At 37.7% G+C, this 22143-nt stretch overlaps 1 protein-coding gene across 1 annotated transcript in view; it reads right to left on the bottom strand.

The window, feature by feature from the left end:
• Window positions 1-22143, bottom strand: part of LOC102018565 (low affinity sodium-glucose cotransporter-like) — a 58528-nt gene that overhangs the window by 22225 nt on the left and 14160 nt on the right. The window contains exons 2-9 of the mRNA XM_013520298.1: window positions 18968-19039; window positions 17171-17275; window positions 15334-15393; window positions 13381-13485; window positions 8296-8401; window positions 7537-7617; window positions 4732-4952; window positions 1688-1823 (exon numbers count right to left, since the gene is read on the bottom strand). Coding sequence (XP_013375752.1) covers window positions 1688-1823; window positions 4732-4952; window positions 7537-7617; window positions 8296-8401; window positions 13381-13485; window positions 15334-15393; window positions 17171-17275; window positions 18968-19039 — 886 coding nt within the window. The remainder of the gene's footprint in view (window positions 1-1687; window positions 1824-4731; window positions 4953-7536; window positions 7618-8295; window positions 8402-13380; window positions 13486-15333; window positions 15394-17170; window positions 17276-18967; window positions 19040-22143) is intronic.

Consider the following 22143-nt stretch of genomic DNA (forward strand, 5'->3'; position numbering starts at 1 on the left):
GTTATGACTAGTTAGAGTTCTATATGGCTCATTTACCTGTATATCAGGTTCTGTTTCCATGCTTGGGAAATTTTCTGCTATTATTTCTGCAAATATTCCTTTTATGTCATTTGTGTTGCCTCATGCTGTTTCATTGACTTCTATCAGTTGTACATTATACCTCTTTGTCTCATCTTGCAGCTGCTGAATTGATTTTTCCTGGTTCCTTGTTGATTTTAAGAGATTCTTTCTTTCATGATTGCTAGCTGCCATGCTGTCTTCAAGATCTGAAATGCTATCGTCAGCTTCATTCAAGCAGTTTTGCCAACTTCCAATGGAAGCTTTGATTTCCTGATTGTCTCTTTGAATCTGGTTCATGCGTACTAATTCATTCCTATATTTTTCATTTAATGTTTCTGTCTGTTGCCTGTCTTCATCTATTTTTTTTATGTTTCTTCTTTAGATGTGCTGAGAAATTCTTTCATTAATATTGTCACTTCATTTTTTGCTTGAGAGATTATTTCTGATCTGATCTCTTCTATAGCCTGATGGAGTTGTTTCTTTACTTCCATTGCAATCATTTCAGCAATTTCAGGTGTGTGCTAACCAAATTCACCTATGTCAATGTCTCCTGGACTTGTTTTGAGTGTGGTGGAGTTCTGAGATTGTGTTTTAGTCTTTCATCTTGTCATGTTTGATACCAAATGCAGAACGCTTAGTCTCCCTCTTCCCTGACAGCTCAGACAAGGTTGCTAGTGTCTCTAGTTTTGTTTGCGGTCAGGCTTGCCCATCAGTATCCGCTGAGATGTACTGCTTAGTCTAGGATTTTCCAGCAGATGTGAAGTGCATCTAGTTCTCCCAGGTCTCAGACACGAACTGTGATGTCAGCTGATGGCAGACCATCTGATCCAGCATCCCCTAGCAGCTCAGGGTACGTGTATGACCCAGAATTGGGTTGCACTGGTGGCTCAATCCCAGACCAGTGGTCCCGTGTCCCCAGGCAGTTTGGGGTACAGGCAAAACCCAGACATGAACTGCAGGGTCAACAATTTGTGAGCTACCTGATTCTGTGTTTCCAGGTAGTTTAGGACACGCACAGGAGCTAGACTTGGTCTATACTGGTCATGATCACATACTGCCTGTGTCTGTGACCTCCAGGAGGTCAGGGTACAAGTAAAGCCTGGACCTGAACCGTGGTGCCAGCAGCTCATGGAGCACCTGCTCTAGTGCCTCACTCTGCACAGGGCACATGCAGGGAGGGCCCACAGGCAAACCCCAGTGATAGCAATTTGCAGGCCTTCTGAGTGAGGATCTTCTGTCTGCACTGGGCACATGGAGAGTGGAGACTCAGCAAGTCAGTGTATCTCAAACACCTTCTCAGCCAAGAATGTCACCACATTCAACCACAATTCACATTTCACAAGTTCTACCATATTCTCTAGACTTCCTAAAATTAAAACCACACACGAGAACATTCTCAAAGGCTTACAAGGAGATGGGCAGACAGTATGAAAGGGATAAGGAAACTGTTAAATGTTCCAAATTTTCCTGCCTTTGATCCTCTACACAAGCTGTTCCTTCAGCGTAGAATTCTGTTTTTTCTTCCATCAAGAATGGGTTTTCTAGTTGATCAGGGTTTTACTGTATCTTTAAAAATACTTTTCAGAATTCAGGCATAAAAAAAAGAAGAGATGGTTGTACAACTTGCCTGTATAGAGAATACGGCTGATCATTCCAGGCATTACCATGAAGAACAAGGGCAACAATTTTAAATATCCACACATAATGCAGGCCGCCTTCACATGAGACATGTCTTTGCCAGATAAGCAACGCTGTACAATAACCTAGTGGGAAAATATGACAGATGAGTGAAACAACCAGAATGTCGTATCAGGATTAATGTTACAATAAGAAATAATGTCTTGGTTAATGGGAAACAATGGGCTTTGGAGTAATAACAGTATTTGAATTACTACTTCCTTTGTGTAGTATTTGATCTCTGTGAGTCTCAGGTTTCTCATTTTCCCAGTAGTTATGTCTTGCAGGTGGATTCTGAATATTTGGTAATGTGTGTAGGACTCTTTATTCATGGAAGTCAATACATATAGTTACAATTAAAATATACTTACAGCTGTCAGGCTGCAGTGAAAAAATGACAGTATGCTTCTCCAGGCCTGTCACAGCTGACTCACTGGATAATCAGACCAGTTGCTTTATTTTTTTCTTTTTTATTTTTTTGGTACCAGCAATCAAACTCAGGACCTTGCACTTGCCATGCAGGTGCTTGTACCACTGGGCTATGTCCCCAGCCCAAGACCAGTTGCTTGTTGCTTTGAAAACACCACAGTTGTGCTGCCATCAGAATAGACAGATCACTGAGATATTAATCTACATTTCTTCAAGATATTCTGAGAATTTCATCTGTTTATGATTAAAATATGGTACCACTGGGGAACAGAATATATACATATATGTATATATGTGTGTGTGTGTATATATATATAATTTTATAATTCCTGCTCAAACTATGAAATCTTTTAACCAGAATTTTCTGTGTGTGTATATATATATAATTTTATAATTCCTGCTCAAACTATGAAATCTTTTAACCAGAATTTTCTGGCAAAATAGGATTTCTAATGCACTGCCATACCTTCTTATTTTTATTCTGAAGGATTGTCAGAAAATAGGGGTGTATTTTTTTGCTTAGCTGTCTTTGGAAAAGCAATTATGATTCAATCATATCATTCAATACTGGGGAAGCAGGAAGTATTTCTAGGCAGAGGGACAGAAGCAGACATTTGGAAGGATAACACAAATCACAGGTGAAGAAGGGAGTCCAGTCGGTAGATAAGCAAAGTTGTGTATCAGATCTAATAGTGACCATAAGGGCCTTTACAGGAAGCAAGTCAGGGACTCAGAAATAAAATATAAATAATAGATAATAAGTAAAGTTTCATTATGGTGAAATCATGTATTCTTTGGTACATTTGTTGAGAAAACCAGTTTATTATCTATAGAAAAATAAAACTGTGTCCAGTGATTTAAGATTCACTGAAAATATGAAATTATTAGCTTGAAGTTGGTGGAAATTATTTGGGCAGAGGAAATATTCAAATGAAACAAAGAAAAAGACAGTCTAGATGCTACAAAAAGGAATACACAGAAAACAAGAGGTCTTTGAAGATATAAAAACAAAGGCAAAAAATTATAAGAGATAGTTCAGGAGGTCTACTAGAAAGTAGAGAAAAGAGATGAAGAGATGGGGAATGGGAAGAAAAGATAAGCAAATAAGAGAATCTCAGCCAGGGATTTAGCTCAGTGGTGCCATGCCTGCCTGGCAAGTGTGAAGTTCAGAGTTCAATACCTGGCACCACCCCCCAAAATCAAGCCAAACCAAACCAAACCAAGAATCAGCTGCAGAAAACCAACACCTCAAAATGCAAGGCTCCCAGAGTAAAACAAATGGACGCAATTAAAGAATCCCCCAAACTACTCAAAACATCAGTTTTCAGATTCAACAGGCTCATAGTTGCCCATTATAATGCACAAAAATGTATCTGCAGAATAGTACATTGTGGTGAAATTTCTTTGCCCAAGGACAAAGAGAGTATAAACTGCCAGAGAGAAAAAGGAGTAGAATCTATAGGATCAACAATAATTTTGGGTTTCTTGACATTAATAGCAATACAAAAGACAATGAGTCTATGACTTCATGAAAATAAATTCTGAGAAGAATATAAATGGCCAAATTAACAATTAAGGAAAGTTAAAAATAAGGTCATTTTCAAACATGCAGATTCACAATAAATTTATCTCCTATGAAGTCTATCAGAAAGCTACTGGAAGACTTAATTGCTCTTAATGAAGAAATAAAATGACATGGGATACTAGAAAAAAGGAGATGTAACTCCAGAGTGAGGCAAAACAAAACAAAACAAAACAAAACAAAACAAAACAAAACAAAACAAAAACAACCCACCACAGAGTGAGGGAGTCTTGGATGAGAAGCCAAAGGCTCTGTGAATGGCAAATGGCAATGTGTGGAATGTATGACGTGTTTGTAAGTATTGAGAGACTTTGGCAATTTTCAGAGCTATTGGAGCTTAGTGAGAAAGAATTACCAAACAATATTAAAATGAAAAATTAGTAATGTCATGCAAAAATGAAAGTTAAAGGAAGATCAGTCCTAAATGTCACACAGCTCATCTATGACTTACGCTCATGCAGGTACGGAAGTGGTAGCAAATGCTGTTCTCTCCAAAATGGTGATTGCATCAAGATGGAGGAACAGGAAATGTATTTGTGTGAGATTGAGGGTTGGAAATTGAAAGAACTGAACTCTCATCATGGGGATCTTAAGAAATCTTAAATTTGGAAAACCAAATGGAGCAGTACAATGAGTTATTTGAATCCTCGTGGGAGCAAACTCACAAGCAAGTTCTGACCTGAGAGTGTTTATGCTACTGAGGTCCATATGACGGCTTCTAGATCACACTTTGAGTACTGTATATGAATTCAGAGAATAGAATAAATCCAAAGTGCTTCAAGGAGCTGAAAGTATTTGCCTCTGACAAACAAGGAATTACATACACAGTGGGGCAGTAGGCAGCTGTTTTTCATAAGAGCCTTAAAGAAGTGTTTGAATATTTAAATGATGTTTGCGTAGCAAATAGAAACTAGATGCTTTTCTAGTCTATGAGTAAGAACAACATAAATTCCCCTTCCTTCCCTTCTTCCCACCCCCTTCACCTGATCCGTGCACCAGTACCACAGAGCTGTGATGGGTATTCCAAATATTATTCCCGGCCATGGAATATCTCCGGTGACAGCATCTCGGAAGAAGTGGAAGGAGTCTGCCTGAGGAGTGTAGCACCTGGGGCTGATGGTCAGATTGTCCCCCTCAGTTACAGATGGGATGGCATTCATGTACTTCTCTGTAAAGCTTTCATAGCCCCCAACTTCAACAAATGCTGAAAATGCATCAGATAAAGTGAAACATCTTACAGAAATCTAAGACATCTGATGTTTACAATTACTTCTTTGTGGTGGCGGCTCACAAGCACCTCCCAGGAGCCTGTTCAAATCCTTAGTACTGCCTCCCACAATCCACGTCTTCCTAGTATCTTCACTAGAGCTGGCATGCTACTGGATTAAGTTTCACAAAGTACATAGGGCAACACCTATAACTTTTCTTTTTATGGTGCTCTTTAAAATTTTGATTCAGTGTTTTGTCTTATGATAAAAATAAAACTTGTAGCCAATAGACTGATATCAATGTCTCACAGCCATCCTGATGCTGAACTAACAGAGTGGCTTTTTTTTTTAATTTTAAAGATAAAAGGAGGGAAACATTAACAGACATACAACATTTTACAACATCACAAGCACAGTACAGACAATACAGAGTTACAAACAAAGTGGTAGGGAATTAACAATGGTGGTTGTATTCCATATTGATATCTTCAAAGTGGCTTCTCATGAAAACAGATATAAACATGCAATACTGGTCAACCAAAGACTCATTGACAGTTTCTTTCAGCACAGAGTGGCTTTATTGGGATTTGCCATCAGAAATTCCATCTTCTCGGAGGAAAGATGGCCTCTCTTCCCGACTCAGACAGAGCCTGGCTCTTCTGATCTTGGTCAGAATCCAGTGTTATGGAGCTGCACTGTATTTTAACAATGTTATAGCAAACTAATTGGAAAACTAAGGAAAAGAAATTGGAGGTAGCATGTTAGATCTAATGAAGGAACTTAATGAGACTGTGCCCACTAGGGGTCTGGAATGGTTAGTTAAGTATAGAAAAAATTATAGATTACCTTAGAAAAATGAACCTAGGCATCTGGGACCACGTAGTGTAGGTTTAAATGATGCCAATCTCATCAGAATATTATATCATTATGGAGTTGAGTTGACATTCTTTTCCTTCTTTTTTATTAATTAAGTGCCTACTATATTCCAAACATTATGCTAGGATCATGTGCAAAGTGAACGTGCAAGGCAGGAACTCAGCCCAGTGGAGGATATAGGCAATACAAGGAAATTGTTTTTATTAGGTACATATAGTTTGTAACAAGAATACATGGAAAGCTGGGTGTGATGCCACATGGCTATAATCCCAGCACTCTGGAGGCTGAGACAGGAGGATTGCTGCAAGTTTGAGGCCAGTCTGGAATACATAATGTGTTCAAAGCCAGCCTGAACTACATATCAAAACCCTGTTTCAAAAAAATACATGAAGATAAGAAAATCTTCCTCCTCATTCTAAAGATAGAAGAAGTGAAATTTACACTGAGAAAGTATACCCCTGAGTTCAGAAACCAAAAAGCACTGAACAGAAATATCAGTATGTTCTGGATAATTAATATAATGTACATGGGGAACTGGTTCTAGCAGTTGTCTTTAGAGTTAGCGCTATGAAATAGAAACTTTCTGCAATATGGGACTGTTGAAACTTAAACTGTCAAATATAGCAGTCTATATCCTTCTGCTGGACAATTTAGGTATGTCTAGTCAAGTGAATTAAGTTTAATAGCCATCCGTAGCTAACTACATCCCCATTGAGATACCCAACTGTCATTGTATATTTGCAGTTTCTTTAGTTTTCTGCCTCATATATCTTCAAGCTCTGTGATCAGGTGAATGCATAGTTAAATTGTTTTGTTTAATGCAGTTCACATGGATGGAGCATGGTTGTCACAGGATGGGGGAGAGACATTTATTTTCACCTTATATCTTCTTCACTGTGGGCATGGATTATCCATACAAAGATAAAGAAATAGTGTACTAAAAGACAATGAAAATTTGCAAGCTGTTAACTAGATTCATCAGTACTGGCTTGCTGGCATGACTTAAGACAATGAACTTGATAATACAAATAAATGAGAGTCATTAAGGAAAACTCAACCTATGTTTATGTATTATAACAATAGATTAAATAATATGTTTTAATAGAGTTCTGTCCCATTAGATTAATATCCAGTTTTCTAAAGTTTTCCTATGATTTAATCTTTCATTTCAGAAAGATTCTATATACATGAAAAGGTTATGTGCTTTGAAACCAATACACTAGTACTTTTGTAATATTATCAACCACATGTATTGATTTTGTCCATTCTGAACACAAGAAAATTAGGGTTAAACAAGATAATTTACCTAAGCAGTAATTTTTTATCTTTATAAAGAAATCAATAAACTTTATGTTCTTAAAAAAGAGTTTTAGATCATAGAACAATTGAATGGAAAATGCAGAAATTTCCATGTGTTCCTTCTCCATACACACACACATTGCCTCTCTATCATCATCCTACAATAGAGTGTACATTTGTTATAATCAGCGAAGCAGTAGTGACACTTTGTTACCAAGCTAGGTTATGTGAAGCTTCACTCTTAGTGCTGTACTACTATGTAAGACAGTAACCAGGCAGACATCTCAATGATAGGAATTATATAACTGATAGGAAAGTGTGACCCAACAGAACGGAAAGGCCGCAGCAGAGAGCAGCCACACAGAAACAAGTCCCCAGGGATCTGCATGTGCTGTTGTCACTTACCAAACACCATGAGAATAAAAGATCCAATCAACATGATGACAGTTTGGAGAGTGTCTGTGTAAATCACTGAGGCCAAGCCCCCTGTAGAAAGAAAGAAAAGATACAAAGCATTTTATCCATGTGTACACATCTATTTGTGTTCACCTCTGGGTTTCCCTCCACCCAAACCATCTAAAAGACTCTAAGAAAATATACATAAGCTCCTGGCTGAGCCACAAGCTTGTGTTGGCATATTTATCTCCTCAGTACTTGTGTCTTGTACTGGTTCTCCTACTTTCTTCACCTTGTTCTGAATCTCTTGCAGTGAAATTTCATCTTTATGTGACTGTTAGAATATTAAGTGGGAGAAAGGGTGAAATTTTAATATCATAAAAATTTCCTCTACTAATCCCTCAGTCCCCCTCGTTTAGCATAATTACATGGGCTAAAGAATTAATTGTGCAACAAGACCAATTTTGTTCTGTTGGAAAACAGCATTTCATTCATTAATTGATTATCAAAAATACTCATTGACTTGAATTTGCTGCAGTGCCATATGTAGAAATATGTATACATAAAGTATATGTACATATGAAATATGTGGCCTGAGATATAGCTTAGCAGTATGAGCACCTGCCTGGAAAGCACAAGGTCCTGAATTCGATTCCCAGTACCAAAAAAATGTAGGTATGTAAAATATGTGTATACATATATGAAAAATATATAAGGGAGGGATCATCAGAGATCAGCACAACTGAATAAAATGTGCAGTAGACTCACCAGTGATGGTATAAACAGCAGTGATAGCCAGGAGGATGATGATCGCCAGGTAAAGGTCCAACCCCAAAGCTAGCTTTATAAATATGGCCCCAGCAAATATGTCTGCCTAAAAAGGAAATAGGATGGGGAACAAATACATACATCAGGCCTCTGGATTCTCTGTCCCAATATCCATACACTGTACCCCCTTATTTTCCTAAAAAGATTCCTATTCATGCTTGACAATCTATGCAAAGGTTCCCCAAACAAGATCTTCCATAAAGGCTCAAATAGTGATTTTTTTCCTTCCCCTCTGTATTCTTATAGCAGTTAGTTTACTGCTCCATTGATGCACTTATTAACTGAGGTGATATATCCTGAAAACCTTTTCTATACAATGAGGCCTAGAAAGTCTGAGGGACCATTTTGGTTGTGGTAGAACAAAAGTCTATTCATAAAACTAATATTCTTTTTCATCAATTACGATTTTTATGATTATATGCATTTGTTTTTATTTTGATATGATTGTACACAAGATAGAGTCTGCTCCAAGAGGTGAATGGGATAATTTTTTTCCTCAGTTCTGGAAAAGCTTAAGCTACCAAAGAAATATTTCTATCTTAAAATCTTCAGTAGATTCACCTTCATGCTTCTTTGCTTTCCCAAACTGTCTGTAAGGTAGGTGTTGCTTTAAAATCTTTTTGAGTCTCGTGAAATTGAGGTTCTGGCAGTTTGTCCAGGGTCACAGAGACAGCAAGTGGTAAACTCAAGATACGGATCTGTGCAGTGTGACTCCAAAGCTCACACTGTTAAAACATTTTGTTATACTTCTATCATGGGATTTTACTTAATGAAACATATCAGGAACATTTCAAAGTATGGAGAGCTGTATAATTTTGCGTAGATGGTGGTGGTGGTAGCATAGTTTGTGAACTCCAAGAATCTCTATTAGACAGAATAGATAACCAACGTATCCATGAAGCCCATAAGCAAGACATGAGATGTACATTGTATCAAGATCTGAGAGCAAATAGAAAAAATGTTTTTGAAGGACCTTAGAATTAGACACAGTCAAATATTAAATAAGTATTCATTAGGAGGAAGCGCAGGCTACTTTCAGATCTATAGCTCAAACTGGAAGATGTTTTGCTCTAATGAGTAATGGGTAAATATAAAGTTTTATTTGTAAATTATTATTTTTGTTTTGTTTTGTTTTGGAGATAAGGTTTTGCTATGGTTCCCAGGCTGACATTGAATTCATGGGCTCAAGTGATCTTCCTGCCTTAGTCTGTCAAGTAGTAGATGGGACTATAGACATGTACCATTGCATCTAGGGTTCTTGGTAAGTTCTGAAAGGAGTCCAAATAGTGGAGGTCAAATGAACTCCCAAAAATAACTTCCAAAATTCTCTTTCAGAAAATGACCCTACACCGAGAAGAAATGTCTAGAAATGGAATCAAAGTTTAGCAAAATGGGAAACGTAATATTTGAATATTTATGCATTAATCTTGTAGTGGAGGAAGAAAAGAATACTTTGCAAAAAAATTCTGATACTTTGGTTTATTTTTTGTGACAGGGTGTGAGAGACAATTATGAAACTATTTTAGATGTACTACGGGACTAAACAAACACACCTGTTAGTGATATGGGAAGCCACAGTTCTCAACTATGGAATAAAGAACACATGAATATAGAATCCACAAGGCAATAAAGTATCCTATAGAGATCAATTACAGCTGGAGACATTAATGTGATCTCCATTTCTGGTATGTGAATGATTGCAACAGAATCCATATAAATATGCATATCATATACTTTTCAATTCCATTTGCTGAAAGAGCCAAGAAAAAAAGACAACCCAGCAAACACACTTAGCATCTAGATTCTGAACTCAAATTCCCTTTTTTACTTAAAACAGTCAAGGCTACCCTCAAAAATGGGTGATTCTAGAGATGGAGCATGGTTGGTACAAATGAGTCTGAAACATTTTTTTTTTTTTTTTTGTAGAATTTAAGAAAGTAGTCAACACAATGATGGAAACATGTCACATTATTTACAAAGGAACCATTCAGCAGACCTTCTACTGGACCAATCTGATATAACACGAGCATCAAAATAATTACAAAAAATAATCTTATGCAAAACAATGATAAATAGGAATTTATGAGTCCGTGTCAATCGCAGATAGAGGAGAAGGAAGGATTTTGCCTGCAGTAGCATGCTCAATGATGTCTGGTAACTATGGAGGGATTTCTAGAATCTAAAATCCGTTTGGCAGCTGCCCTCATACAGATCAGATCAAGTAAGAATCATGTAAGAATGCTAAACATAGTAGGAAACTTTGAAGAGGAACAGGTTATTGGAGTATTCAGAGTTTCTCCCCACAGATAGCTTATTAGTTACTAGGAAAAATAATTACATAGTGGAGAATTTCCAGAAATGCAACTATTATGCAAATTGAAAAGGTTGTACTTTTTTGTTTGTTTGTTTTGGTTTTTTTTCTGGTACCGGGAATTGAACTCACGGCCTTGCGCTTGCCAGGCAGGCGCTGTGCTGCTGAGCTAAATCCCCAGCCCAAAGGTTGTACTTTTGAAATGTTACATATATATAAAAATTGTTCACTATTTCCAAAAAAGGATACCACCTATGAAGGTATCACTCATACATATCTGCATCCATTTGCATTTATTGTTGTCTGATTCATACTGATTTACATAAGGATGATTATTTAATCAAAGGATTTTAATTTCTTTTGTTATTCCACTCAATCATTTATATGTTAAAACACACATGATCTTATTACAAACTCCTTCACTTTGTGTTTCTTATATAGTAGAATTAAGGCATCATTGATGGTTTGGAAATTATATGTAAGTAACTTGAATATTATTAATAACTTTTCTATAGTGTAAAATAACATGGCACACAATTTGCCCTTATAACCATTTTAAGTGTACAGGTCACTGGCATTAATTAGACTCCTGAAGATGATGTGGTATTTCTAGTAAAGAGAAATTGTTATGATCCAGGACTTTCTGCAATTGAAACAATTGTCAGTATTTTAATCAATGTTGTAGACAGGATAGTGTTTTCATCAACATTAATTTCCTGATTTTAATATTCACAATATAGTTTTCTAAAAGAATATCAAGGTTTTGAAGAAATACAAACTAAAATATTTAAGGATTACTGCATACCACATCTACAGCTTCAGTATACGTTACTGAAGGTTGAACATCCATATACAAGATGATCTCTTTCCAACCGGGGTGGAGAGAGCTCTGAAAACTCTCCCATTTTAACTTATAATAATCTGTTTAATAAATAACTGCTATAGAATAAGTTATCAGGATGTAAAAGTACACAAACATTTATATCTGAGATTAATCACTATTAACACTGTCCAAAACATAACCTTGCAAACAAGAATGAACTCTTGTTGTGGCATCTTTCCAGCTGACCACAGATCCTGCATGGCAGCACACATATGGTTTGGGCTTTCTTGTACTATTCTATCCCTTCCCTTCTAACCAGGAATCCCCACTCTAGAAGGTCTGATCCCTCAGGGACCCCTTTAACTGCTGCCATTCTACTTGAGTGTGTGTGCATTCTATTTTATTTTGTTTAGAACATGTTTGTGATGTATAATGATTACATCCATTGTGAGGAGCTGGTACATGTACATGATACATCTTAATATTTTTACTTCCTCTTCCTCTCCCCTTCATTTCTTGGTCCCTTTCTCATTTGCAAAAAAAAAAAAAAGTATCTTCTCATTTCCTATTATTTATCTTTTATTTTGTGGTCTCATTTATTTATACTTCGGGTTTCTCATATAAGAGAAACCATGCAATATATAAGATTATGTATGTATAAAATTTGAGTTATTTGAAGAAAAATAGTGCATTCTCTTTAGAAACATAAAAGTATGGAAGTCAGAGCCAGAGAAAAATTGAGATTAGCAAGCCCAATCCATTTGTAAAACATGTCAGCACAAAGCCCCTGACACCAGGAGCTCCTCCGCTTCATCTAAATTTCCTACCCCGAGGACTATTTAAGTTATCTCTGTGATCACTTCCAGTTCCACCTGGCGGGTATCAGACCCTTTCCTTCATCTACACAGAGCATCTCAATTTGTCCACAAACCATTTCAGCTTGTCGGTATATGTGTATGTGTTATCATAAGAGACTAACTATTTCACATAGGATTTTTATCTCTTTAGTTATATGGTAAACTTGGTGAACTCCATGTGCTCAGGAATCTTTATCAGCTTAATGCCACTGTAAAATGCAATCAGTGCTCCTTTACTTTAGGAAGGCTTATGGACATGTCTAAGCAGCTGGTTTACTTGCAACAATTGTTCAGTTACACTGAAAAGCAATAATGAAGGTCAGCTGTTTCTCTCATGAACCTTGAGATAACTGCCTGGACTCTAAACTTGGGGAGGTTATTTTACTAGTCACTTATACATGAGGATAAATGAATTACTCTTTCCCTTTCTTCATGTGCTGCTGAAACTTCAAATTCCTATCTTGTTTTATCACTGATACTCTCCAAGAAATAATTACCTTCACACTTATTTAGGTCACTTGTTTTATATGGACATTCTGATATAGGGTGAATTTGAGAACAGTCAGTATAATAATTGAAGCTACTTTCCTTTTGATTCATGTGTCTGATAATAAAATTGAATGAAAATATAAATCCGGACTGGCTCTGTGAGAGAAGGCAAAGGTAATTGTGTGGTGGAAAACGCAGAAGATAAGAGAAATCTTCCTTTACGATTAAGTAGCAATTTCTTGAATGATAGAAATTTTGTTCTTTCAGTACATCTGCTTTTGTATATCCTTAATGCTCTTGGAGGACAATTTACAGCGTGAGGGTTCTCACGACTTGAAAGTCTACTACTCTGTGACTGGAGTATCTCTGAAACACCATTTCCCCCATGAAGTCTTGGTAGAGAGACCTTAGGGAGTTTAAGGCATTCATACGGTTTGAGCTGGTTAATACTGCCCACAGTTTACACGTGCCACCCTCGGATCTTAGCATGGTGACCCCATCATGCAAACTGTTGAAGTTACTCTTCTGGGAAGCACTTCACTCACAGAAATTCTCAAAGCCACACACATGAAGAGGGAGAGGACGGAGAGGTAGACCTGCAGTCGATTCCCGCCAAACCTCTTCTTGAGATATTCTGGCATAGTCATCACCTGCAGGGAAAAACATCAAGATATGTGTTCTTTTCTTGAGGGAGGGAAGGAAATCTCCTTGGACTGTGTTCTTGCTCTTGCAGGACTGGATTAGATACCAGGGGAGTGTGACCTCCTGCCTTCTATTTGCAGTGCTAGAGTCAGAACTCATGGCCTCATAAGTGCTGGGCAAGTACTACATGACTGAGCTACACCTTCAGCTTGAGAGTGGGTTTTCAGAAAGCAAGTTTGGTTTCCTCTCTTGCCACGTGACTTTTGTCTTCTGCACATGCCCATGTCATGTGATGCCAGCTGCCATCAGGCCCTCACCAAACTGAGCAGATACTGATTCCATGCTTTTGAATCTCCAGAACTGTATGATTCTTTTCTTTATATAGTAGCATCATTTATAGCAGCACAAAATGGATTAAGAGCTGCTGAGAATTTTCCAGAATTAAGAAAAATATTAAACTTCAGATTGAGGGCAACATGAATAAATCTCAACCCTTCAGTGTCTGGCTCATTGGTTTCCTGTGAATCTGTCCAACCCCCTGTCTGTTGAGAACCTCTGGCCCCAATTTCTGCCCCTGGGCATCAGCCACATTGAGCCATTCGACAGGTGCTCACAGAGTGCCCTTCCTGAGGGGGGCTGTCCTGAATTCTCAGATTGGATTGCAAGCCCTTCCCCTGTCTCCTGGGCTGGTTCAAGACAGCACTTGCAAATGAGATGAAAGATTTTCTGTTGTCTTTCTTCTTTGTGAGAAAGTCATGGCTTCTCTTTCACAGAGCCATTCCTGACACTGTTCACAGTGACTAGCAGCAGGTTGGATGCTCAAACAATGTTTCTGAAGAGAAGAATCCTCGTCTTGATAACTCCAGTGCAGATCTCCCTGCTGACCAACCTTTTTACCTCCTTCCCATTCTCTGCTGGGCATGTCCACTTTGGTGTCCTACAGGTACCAGATTTTCAGCCCTTTCCAATGTTGACTCACCCACAAGAGCACTGCCTGCTTGTCATGCCTTGACTGACTTCCCTCTGCACTCACAACTCAGTAATGGAGGCTTTATACATCAGGCCTCTGAAACCCGAACCTCATATTTTCTCATAATGCTTCTCTTCTCACTGTCATCACCTGTAATTTGCCTATGGTAAGATCACTATTGCTTTTTCACTTAGCCTCAGCCACATTCTACACTGGAAGATGCTATGGGCAAGGACTTTGATTTTTCTCACTTGTATATATTTAACAATAGATCTGGTGATAGTCATTTACCCAGGCTTCATAATTGAGTGAATAAATGAATGCTCAACAGATATACAATTTATATTTACATTTTGAAAGAAATGTTGCATTAATCCCCTCAAAATATTCTCCCTCACTTTGAATGCACTAATTCCACTATTATCGTCACTTTCTGAAGCAGTTCTGGAAGTCCTCTTTTGTGAGCGTCTTTACAAGGTGTGATAAAAAATATGGTGAATGTTGCATTTGAGTGGCATCCAATGGAGAGGCAGACTTGTGAACACACTATGATGTGTCCTCAGCTACCTTATTTACCAGATTTGGCACCCTGCAGCTTCTGGCTCTCTCCCAAAGTCAAAACCACTGTGAAAGGTAAACATTTTGAATTGATTCAGGACACTGAGGCAGTCACGACAGCACAACTAAAGACACTCATGAAAGAAGACATCCAGAACTGCTCCTGAAAGTGGCAGCAACATTGGGATGGATAATTGTGATTGAAGTGAAGAGGAGCATTTTCAGGGGTGTCAATGTCAAAGTATCTTTTAATGCAATGATGTTATGGTAATTTAAACACCACATTTTGTATCTGAAAGGTTTTCAAAGAACACTTGTGGATACTCACCCCTGCCTTGATGTAGATGGGGACAAAGAACCACCCTAGAACCAGCAATAGCAGCAAGGACTACAAGAGACCAAGAAGAATGTAAAGTTAAAGAGGCTTGGCTTGAAGGCCTCATTATTTCATGACCTATGAGGCTGAAAAGAAAAAAAACCATAAACCTTTGTTCAGACCTAGTCCTATTTAACAATTATGATCACCAGAACTTCGTGTTCCTTTCCCCTGTCTCTGTGATTCAGAAGCTGCCATTTCTGGGGCTTGGAATGTGATGAAAGATGTGTGGTAAAAGAAGATGAAAGCAATCTGAGTTTAGCTGGGCTACTGGAAGATCACAAAAACTTTGCCAAAGGAATACATGGTGAATGGTAAGAATTATTATATGGATTTCAAGCCATGAGAAATACATTTGGAAACAGAAGAGTATTCCTAGCACCATCTAAGTTTTGCCAAATAGAAAAATAATAACAATGCAATCGAGCATTAAATGTAAGTTTTACAAAGGTGTATTACTTATGTTGTTGCAGCAACTGGTGAGGCAAGTGAGATAAACACAGTTATTATTGCTCATATAGGTGGAACTTGAGCCTTATGGACATTAAGGAAGCCCAAGGTCAAAGGTAAAAGAGGCTCAGCAGCAGAGTTATCTGGAACCTGGCAATTTCATGCACTCATTAGGCTATAGGTCATTCTGTTCATGCCTCTGGAGGCTGGCTTCATTTTGAAGTCCGTGAACCTGTCAAAACAAACCTCTAGTAATAAGGCTTATCTGGAGTACACTGATACTATTGAAATAAGGGCAGAGGAAAAACTCTCAACACAGAAAGGGCAAAGACCTTCCACATGAGGAAGGTCAAAGGCATTTGTGAGTCAAGGTCAAGTGCTGAGACCATCCAGGAATAGTCTGTTTAAACCATCTCGATGAGCTAACTTTCTTTCACACAAACTTCTTCCTGTCACCAACAGGCCTATGCCAAATGTACGTGAAACACTAGAAAGGACAACAGAAAAGAACAGAGAACCTCAGGCTTCTCATGAACCATTTACGGTATGTTCAACACATGGCCAGTTATGTGTTAGATGTAAGGTAGTATGAGTAAAAGAGAGGACATGGTGTCTGTCCTTAAGGAATTTAAGGTCTGATTATGTGAACACAGGTCCTACTGGTGAAATAATAAAACAATTCAAAGTTCCACCACAGTCTTGTAAATTCTACTTACTATTAAAAAATGTACTCCTCACTCTTCTGTCGCTTCCCTGGTCAGGCCTCACTTGGACAATTTTACCCATCCTTCTGGCATCAGCACCAAGAATCTTCGTTGATATGTTCTGGGCCTAACCCATTGTTCTGTGATGAACGTCCCTTGTGAAATCTCTCAGTACTCGAAGAGTGCTTCTTGTACTTCCTTAGCCTGCAGAAAGTGTATGTTTGTCTACCAACTGGAATCTAAGCCTTTCAGATAAAGTACCCTTTCAGATAAAAGTTTTTTCTTTTTAAAAAATTCTTCACTTCTAGTTCAGGGCTGGGTAAAATGTTACATCCCAGAGAGGAGACAAAAGTGAGAGCTGAAATGGTTAAAGAGAACAAGGGAGAATGGGGATTGAATCATGCAGAAATGACATTCCTGGTAGGAATAACTACATAAGAAAAAGCTCAGATGTAAGTCACAATATGACTGGAATGGCTGAGGAAGAATAGGCCTGCAGAGGTGCTGAAGGTCAAAGAGTGCACGAGAAGGGAAAATAAAAATCAAACCAAAGAGCAGTGCAACCTATATGGACTCCAACAAAAACCTTGTGTATGGTTTCATTAAACCATCTGGATAGGGTCTGATTTACTTACATGAGATTCAAATGCTGTAACAGCAATTCCTGAAGCTGCTCCTGTTCCAGCCAAGCCCACAAAGTGACCACTGCCGATATTACTGGCAAAGAGGGATGCACCCATCTGAAATGCCAGAGAAAAGACTATGGTTAGAATAAAGAGATCCAAATCAGACTTCTAGAGAGCAAATAGATATTGCGATATTCCAATCAGTGCTTGTTAGAGCAGGAATCAGCAAACTGTGGTTCATGGATTAAATCTAGCCTGTCACCAGTTTTTGGGTAGTATAGTTTTTGAAAGGTTCAAAAATATAAAGGATATTTTGTAAAATGTGAAAATAAGGAATGAAAAGAAATGTGAACATTAGAGTCCATAGTTACATTTTTTATTAGAATACAGCCATGCTCTTGGTTTAATATGTTGACTATGTGTACTTTTCTGCTACAACGGTAGGGTTTTGTGGTTCCAATAGCCTCTGCAGTCCATAGACAGTAAAATACTTACAAATTTGTCTTTCACAGAAAAAACTTGCTGTACCTTGCATTGGTATACGTATTTTCCTACAAGATTTGAGTTGAGCATGTCTTTGTCCCAAACTCCTAGACTTCTATCAGCCCTTGTCTCTTGAATCAGCAACAAGGAACCAAAAGTTGGAGGGAATCACTCTCTATGTACCAGTCATTAACTGTTCTTATTAATGTTCTTTTTAGAACCTTATCTGCTATTCTTAAGATTCAAAGAAGAAAAAAGTTCTCTGGAATTGGTCCAGTTCTGACACAGTAGTATTGGTGTTAGAGCTTGAAGTGTTTTTTCTACTTCTACCCTTTTAGTCCTCTGTAAAATCACTTTTTCTATTCAAATATTTGGAGGCAGAAAGGGAATTGAGTTGATTTGAGGCTTTGGGTATGGCTGAGACTTGTATGTTTCACAAAACAGCATTAAGAGCAATTTCTGAATGGTTGCATCAAATGAAGTCCTATTTTTGAACTTGTAATTGGTTTTCTCCAATTACCCTGGCAAGACCATTTTCCAATCTCCATTTACTTTCATACTATTTAGATGAGCTAGAAAATCTGTGAAGAAAGCATTTATTTAGAACCCACTGTACACCCAACACAATTCTGATATTCTCTAGGTTCATAGAGGATTACTGCAATGGAAATCCAGCCAAAGGGGCCAAACATCAAAATTCAGAAAGGAGAATACCTACTAGTCAAGCATCAAAGAGGTTTCACTATTAACATTACAGGGCATATGACTCACTGTCTATAAGTGCATAGAGCATAAGAACTAGACAGACATCCAGGGCAGGGCTGGTGTGATCCAGGAGCAGGCGGGACATTGAAGAAGTAGAGCAGAGAGGGAAGGCAAGCCTGACAAAAGGAGCAGGATTAGCACAGGGTTGGGAGCAAGGATGGAATGGCTTCTACTAAGAAGCCAAGGCAGAAAATTTTTGATGAAGATCAAGAGAAAAGAATGGAAGTAGAGCTGAACTGTGGGTCCCCAAATAGAAGACTAAACCTGCTCTCATTTGATAACATTATGATTTTTCTTAATTATAGGTCATGAAGACATGAAGTGAGGGATTTAGGAAAAGAGATACCAGCAAGCGGGCAATAATTCCATATCAGAAGTGATCAATATCTCTAATGTTTTTTATTCAGGTTTAAATACACACACACACACACACACACACACACACAGAGAGAGAGAGAGAGAGAGAGAGAGAGAGAGAGAGAGAGAGAGAGAGAGAGAGAGAGAGAGAGAGAGAGAGAGAGAGAGAGGAAATTTATCTCCAGGAAATATCCTACTTACTGGCCACCAGGTCGTATCTCGACCAGCCAAGAAGAAACCACCAATTGTGCCTCGGTTGGTCTTCAGCATTGCCTGAGCCAAAAGAAATATATATGAGGCTCAAATAACAGGGTTCATTCAAGATTCCAAACTCCCCAGCTACCCTGGCCAAGTTACTGACATTGGTGATTTTTTTTGCTACTTCTACACAGAGACATGTTTTCTTAGAAACTGTGATACAGCATCAATTTTTTAAAATTTTAAAGATAATAATAAAAAAGAACAATAGCAAAAGATGACATGATACTCTACAGAAGACTCCAAAAACTCCACCAAAAGGCTTATAGATTTAATAACCAAATTCAGTAGCATAGCTGGATACAAAGTCAACACTCAAAAATCAATAGCATTCCTGTACATAAATAACAAACTGCTGAGAGAGAAATTTTATATATCATCAATTTTTAATAGACTTGGAAATCGTAGTTTTATAAAAATTCAGAACTGGAAGGACTTCAAGAAATCCCATAACATAAATGATTTAAATGTCCGAATCACCAAGTCAGAAAATGAGTAAATAGTAAGGGAAAATAAATGAAAAGAAGCAATAAAAATAAATTTGTGTTCATTATGTGCAGTGCTGGAGGTGCCAAAAAGAACAATTCTGTAATTCCTAGTGCTATTTCTTTTCAACTGTTGAGGTTGTTAAGAAAATACATTCACTTGTAATAAGCATTATTTATGTCATGCATAAGTAAATGATTCATAAAGAAAGACACTTGTGAAATCTGTTAATGTTAAATTTGCCATGCCATGCCCCTCCCACCCTAAGATACTTTCCCCCAGCCATCATCTCCACCCTGATCCCTACTGGGCTCTCACATACCCACAGCCCGACAATCATCACCACCACAAAGTAGATGACAATAACAGAGATGTCAGCAGGATTTTGGATGCGCTGTGACAATGCAGGCAGCTCTAGGATTCCACCTGTGGTGCTGGGGCTTACTGTGCTGGCCATGGCTGCAGAGGATGTAGTCCCCATCCCAAGTGTGGTCCCTTCTTTATATAAGTGTTGGGTTAATGATCAGCCACTGACTGCTGGGGCAAAATATCAGAGCTATCTCCTATGCATTGGGACCTTTAAACCTCTCCACTTAATCTAGGCTCCGAAACCCTGGCTTTTCAGTGGTCAGCACTGGCCTTAGAAGAATAGTACAGTGTGAGAATTACATAGATAGATAGATAGATAGATAGATAGATAAGGAGGCCAGAAATTGTGTGAGACTTAGAAATGGAAAGGGGTTATCACTGAGAGGAAAGACAAGATATTTGAGGAGAACTGACAAGGTTAGGGAGAGATAAATGGAAACAAGATGGAGAAAAGTAGGGTTGAGTATAGAGCTCAGTGATAAAGACCTTGACTAACATGTACAAGACCCTGGGCTCAATGCTCAGTACCATGAAAATGAAAGCAAAAACAAATAAAGAGGAGAAGCACAGAGATGAAGGGGCTGTGACAGAGTTAGGTGGAACAGAAGGAGATGGTTCATTATTAGAAAAGAGTCTCAGTACAAAGTTATTTCCCTTGAAAGAAAGATTAATTATTTATTTCATGAGCTCATATCCCCATAAGCACAAGTAATCTGAGTATATTTACATGACACTTCAGGACTTGGACAGCTCAGGCAAGAAGGAGAAGCAGCTCTGTTAGCACCACAGGTAAAGAGATGACGGCAGAACTTTGGGGAGGGTTGGGCCAGAGATTTATAAAAATGTAGTACAAGTAGATATTGATAAAGAAAATGTAAGAAGCATTCATGACTTCTATTAAAAAATAAAATCTTCATAATGAAATAATTAGAGAACAACAATAGTTACTGGTCTATGTGTCATGATACTAAAAGAATGACCAAAATGTTACTCACAGTAGAAGTCATAGAAAAAAGACTCTTGCAAAGAAGAAAAGAACAAATGAAAGGACAAATTTCTTTTCAATGAACAAAAAGAAACTAGTGGTATAAATGAAACTTATTTGCATATACCCTAAAATATTTTTGAAACAATGACATAGATAATTTGGTGAATTATCTGAACTTTTCCCTACTTCCTATTTACCTTCTATTTTGCTATTATACATAGTATCTCATATATATAATTTACTTATATAAAAGAAACCGTCCAATAATTTGTGTGTCTAACTTATTTCACCTTACATTATGTTTTCAAGTTGCATCCATTTGCTTACAAATGTCTCAAATTTATCTTTCTTTACTGCAGAGTAGTACTTCATTGTACACGAATACTACATTTTCTTTATTCATTCTGTTGATGGGCATATATGCTATTTCCAAGATCTAGCTATTGTAAACTGGACAGCTATAAAGTGGTATGTATGTATCCCTATAATGTGATTACTTTGACTGTCTTGGGAAGATATCTAGAAAGGAGACTGCTGGGTCAAAAGGAATTTCTTTACAACCTTATTTCTTAATTTTAAGGAGAATAAAAAAATAAAAATGATACAAGATTACCAGATATAGGTATACAAGATTGATCAAACAATTAAACATTAGCTGTTCCTTTCAATAAGCCAATAGAAATTAGTAGTACAATTATCTTAGCTATCTTATGTGTGTGTGTATATATATTCCCAATCTTTCTTGATTTTTTTTCTCCTTTCCCTCATCCCAGTTGTTTTTTCCTATTGAGCAGTTTCTTTCCCCTTCACAATATCTATTGTATCTTTCAGTTTTATTTACTTTTTCAGGTTCTTAAACTAGGGAGACAATATGGTGTTTACAAATGAGGATCTGATTTATTTCACTTATGAATATGGTCTCTAGTTACATCTATTTACCTATAAAAGCCTCGAGTTAATCTTTTTTATAGCTGAGTAATACTCCATTGCATAAAAATACCACATCTTTCTCATTCATTCCTCAGTTGATGGGCATTTGTGTTATTTCCAAGATTTAGCTATTACAAATTGTACTGCTATAAACATGGGTGCACATATATGGCTGTGAAATGACATTTTTAATTCTTCTAAGAAAATACACAGAAGAGGAACAACTGAGTCAAATGACACCTCTAATCCTAGTTTTTTGAGGAATCTCCACACTGATTTCCACAGTGGTTTTACCAGCCGACACTTCCACCAACAGTGGAGAAGTGTTCCTGTTCCCCACAGCCCT

This window comes from Chinchilla lanigera, unplaced genomic scaffold (assembly GCF_000276665.1).
Source record: "Chinchilla lanigera isolate Chin_1 unplaced genomic scaffold, ChiLan1.0 scaffold00054, whole genome shotgun sequence".
In the NCBI taxonomy this organism is placed as follows: Eukaryota; Metazoa; Chordata; class Mammalia; order Rodentia; family Chinchillidae; genus Chinchilla; species Chinchilla lanigera.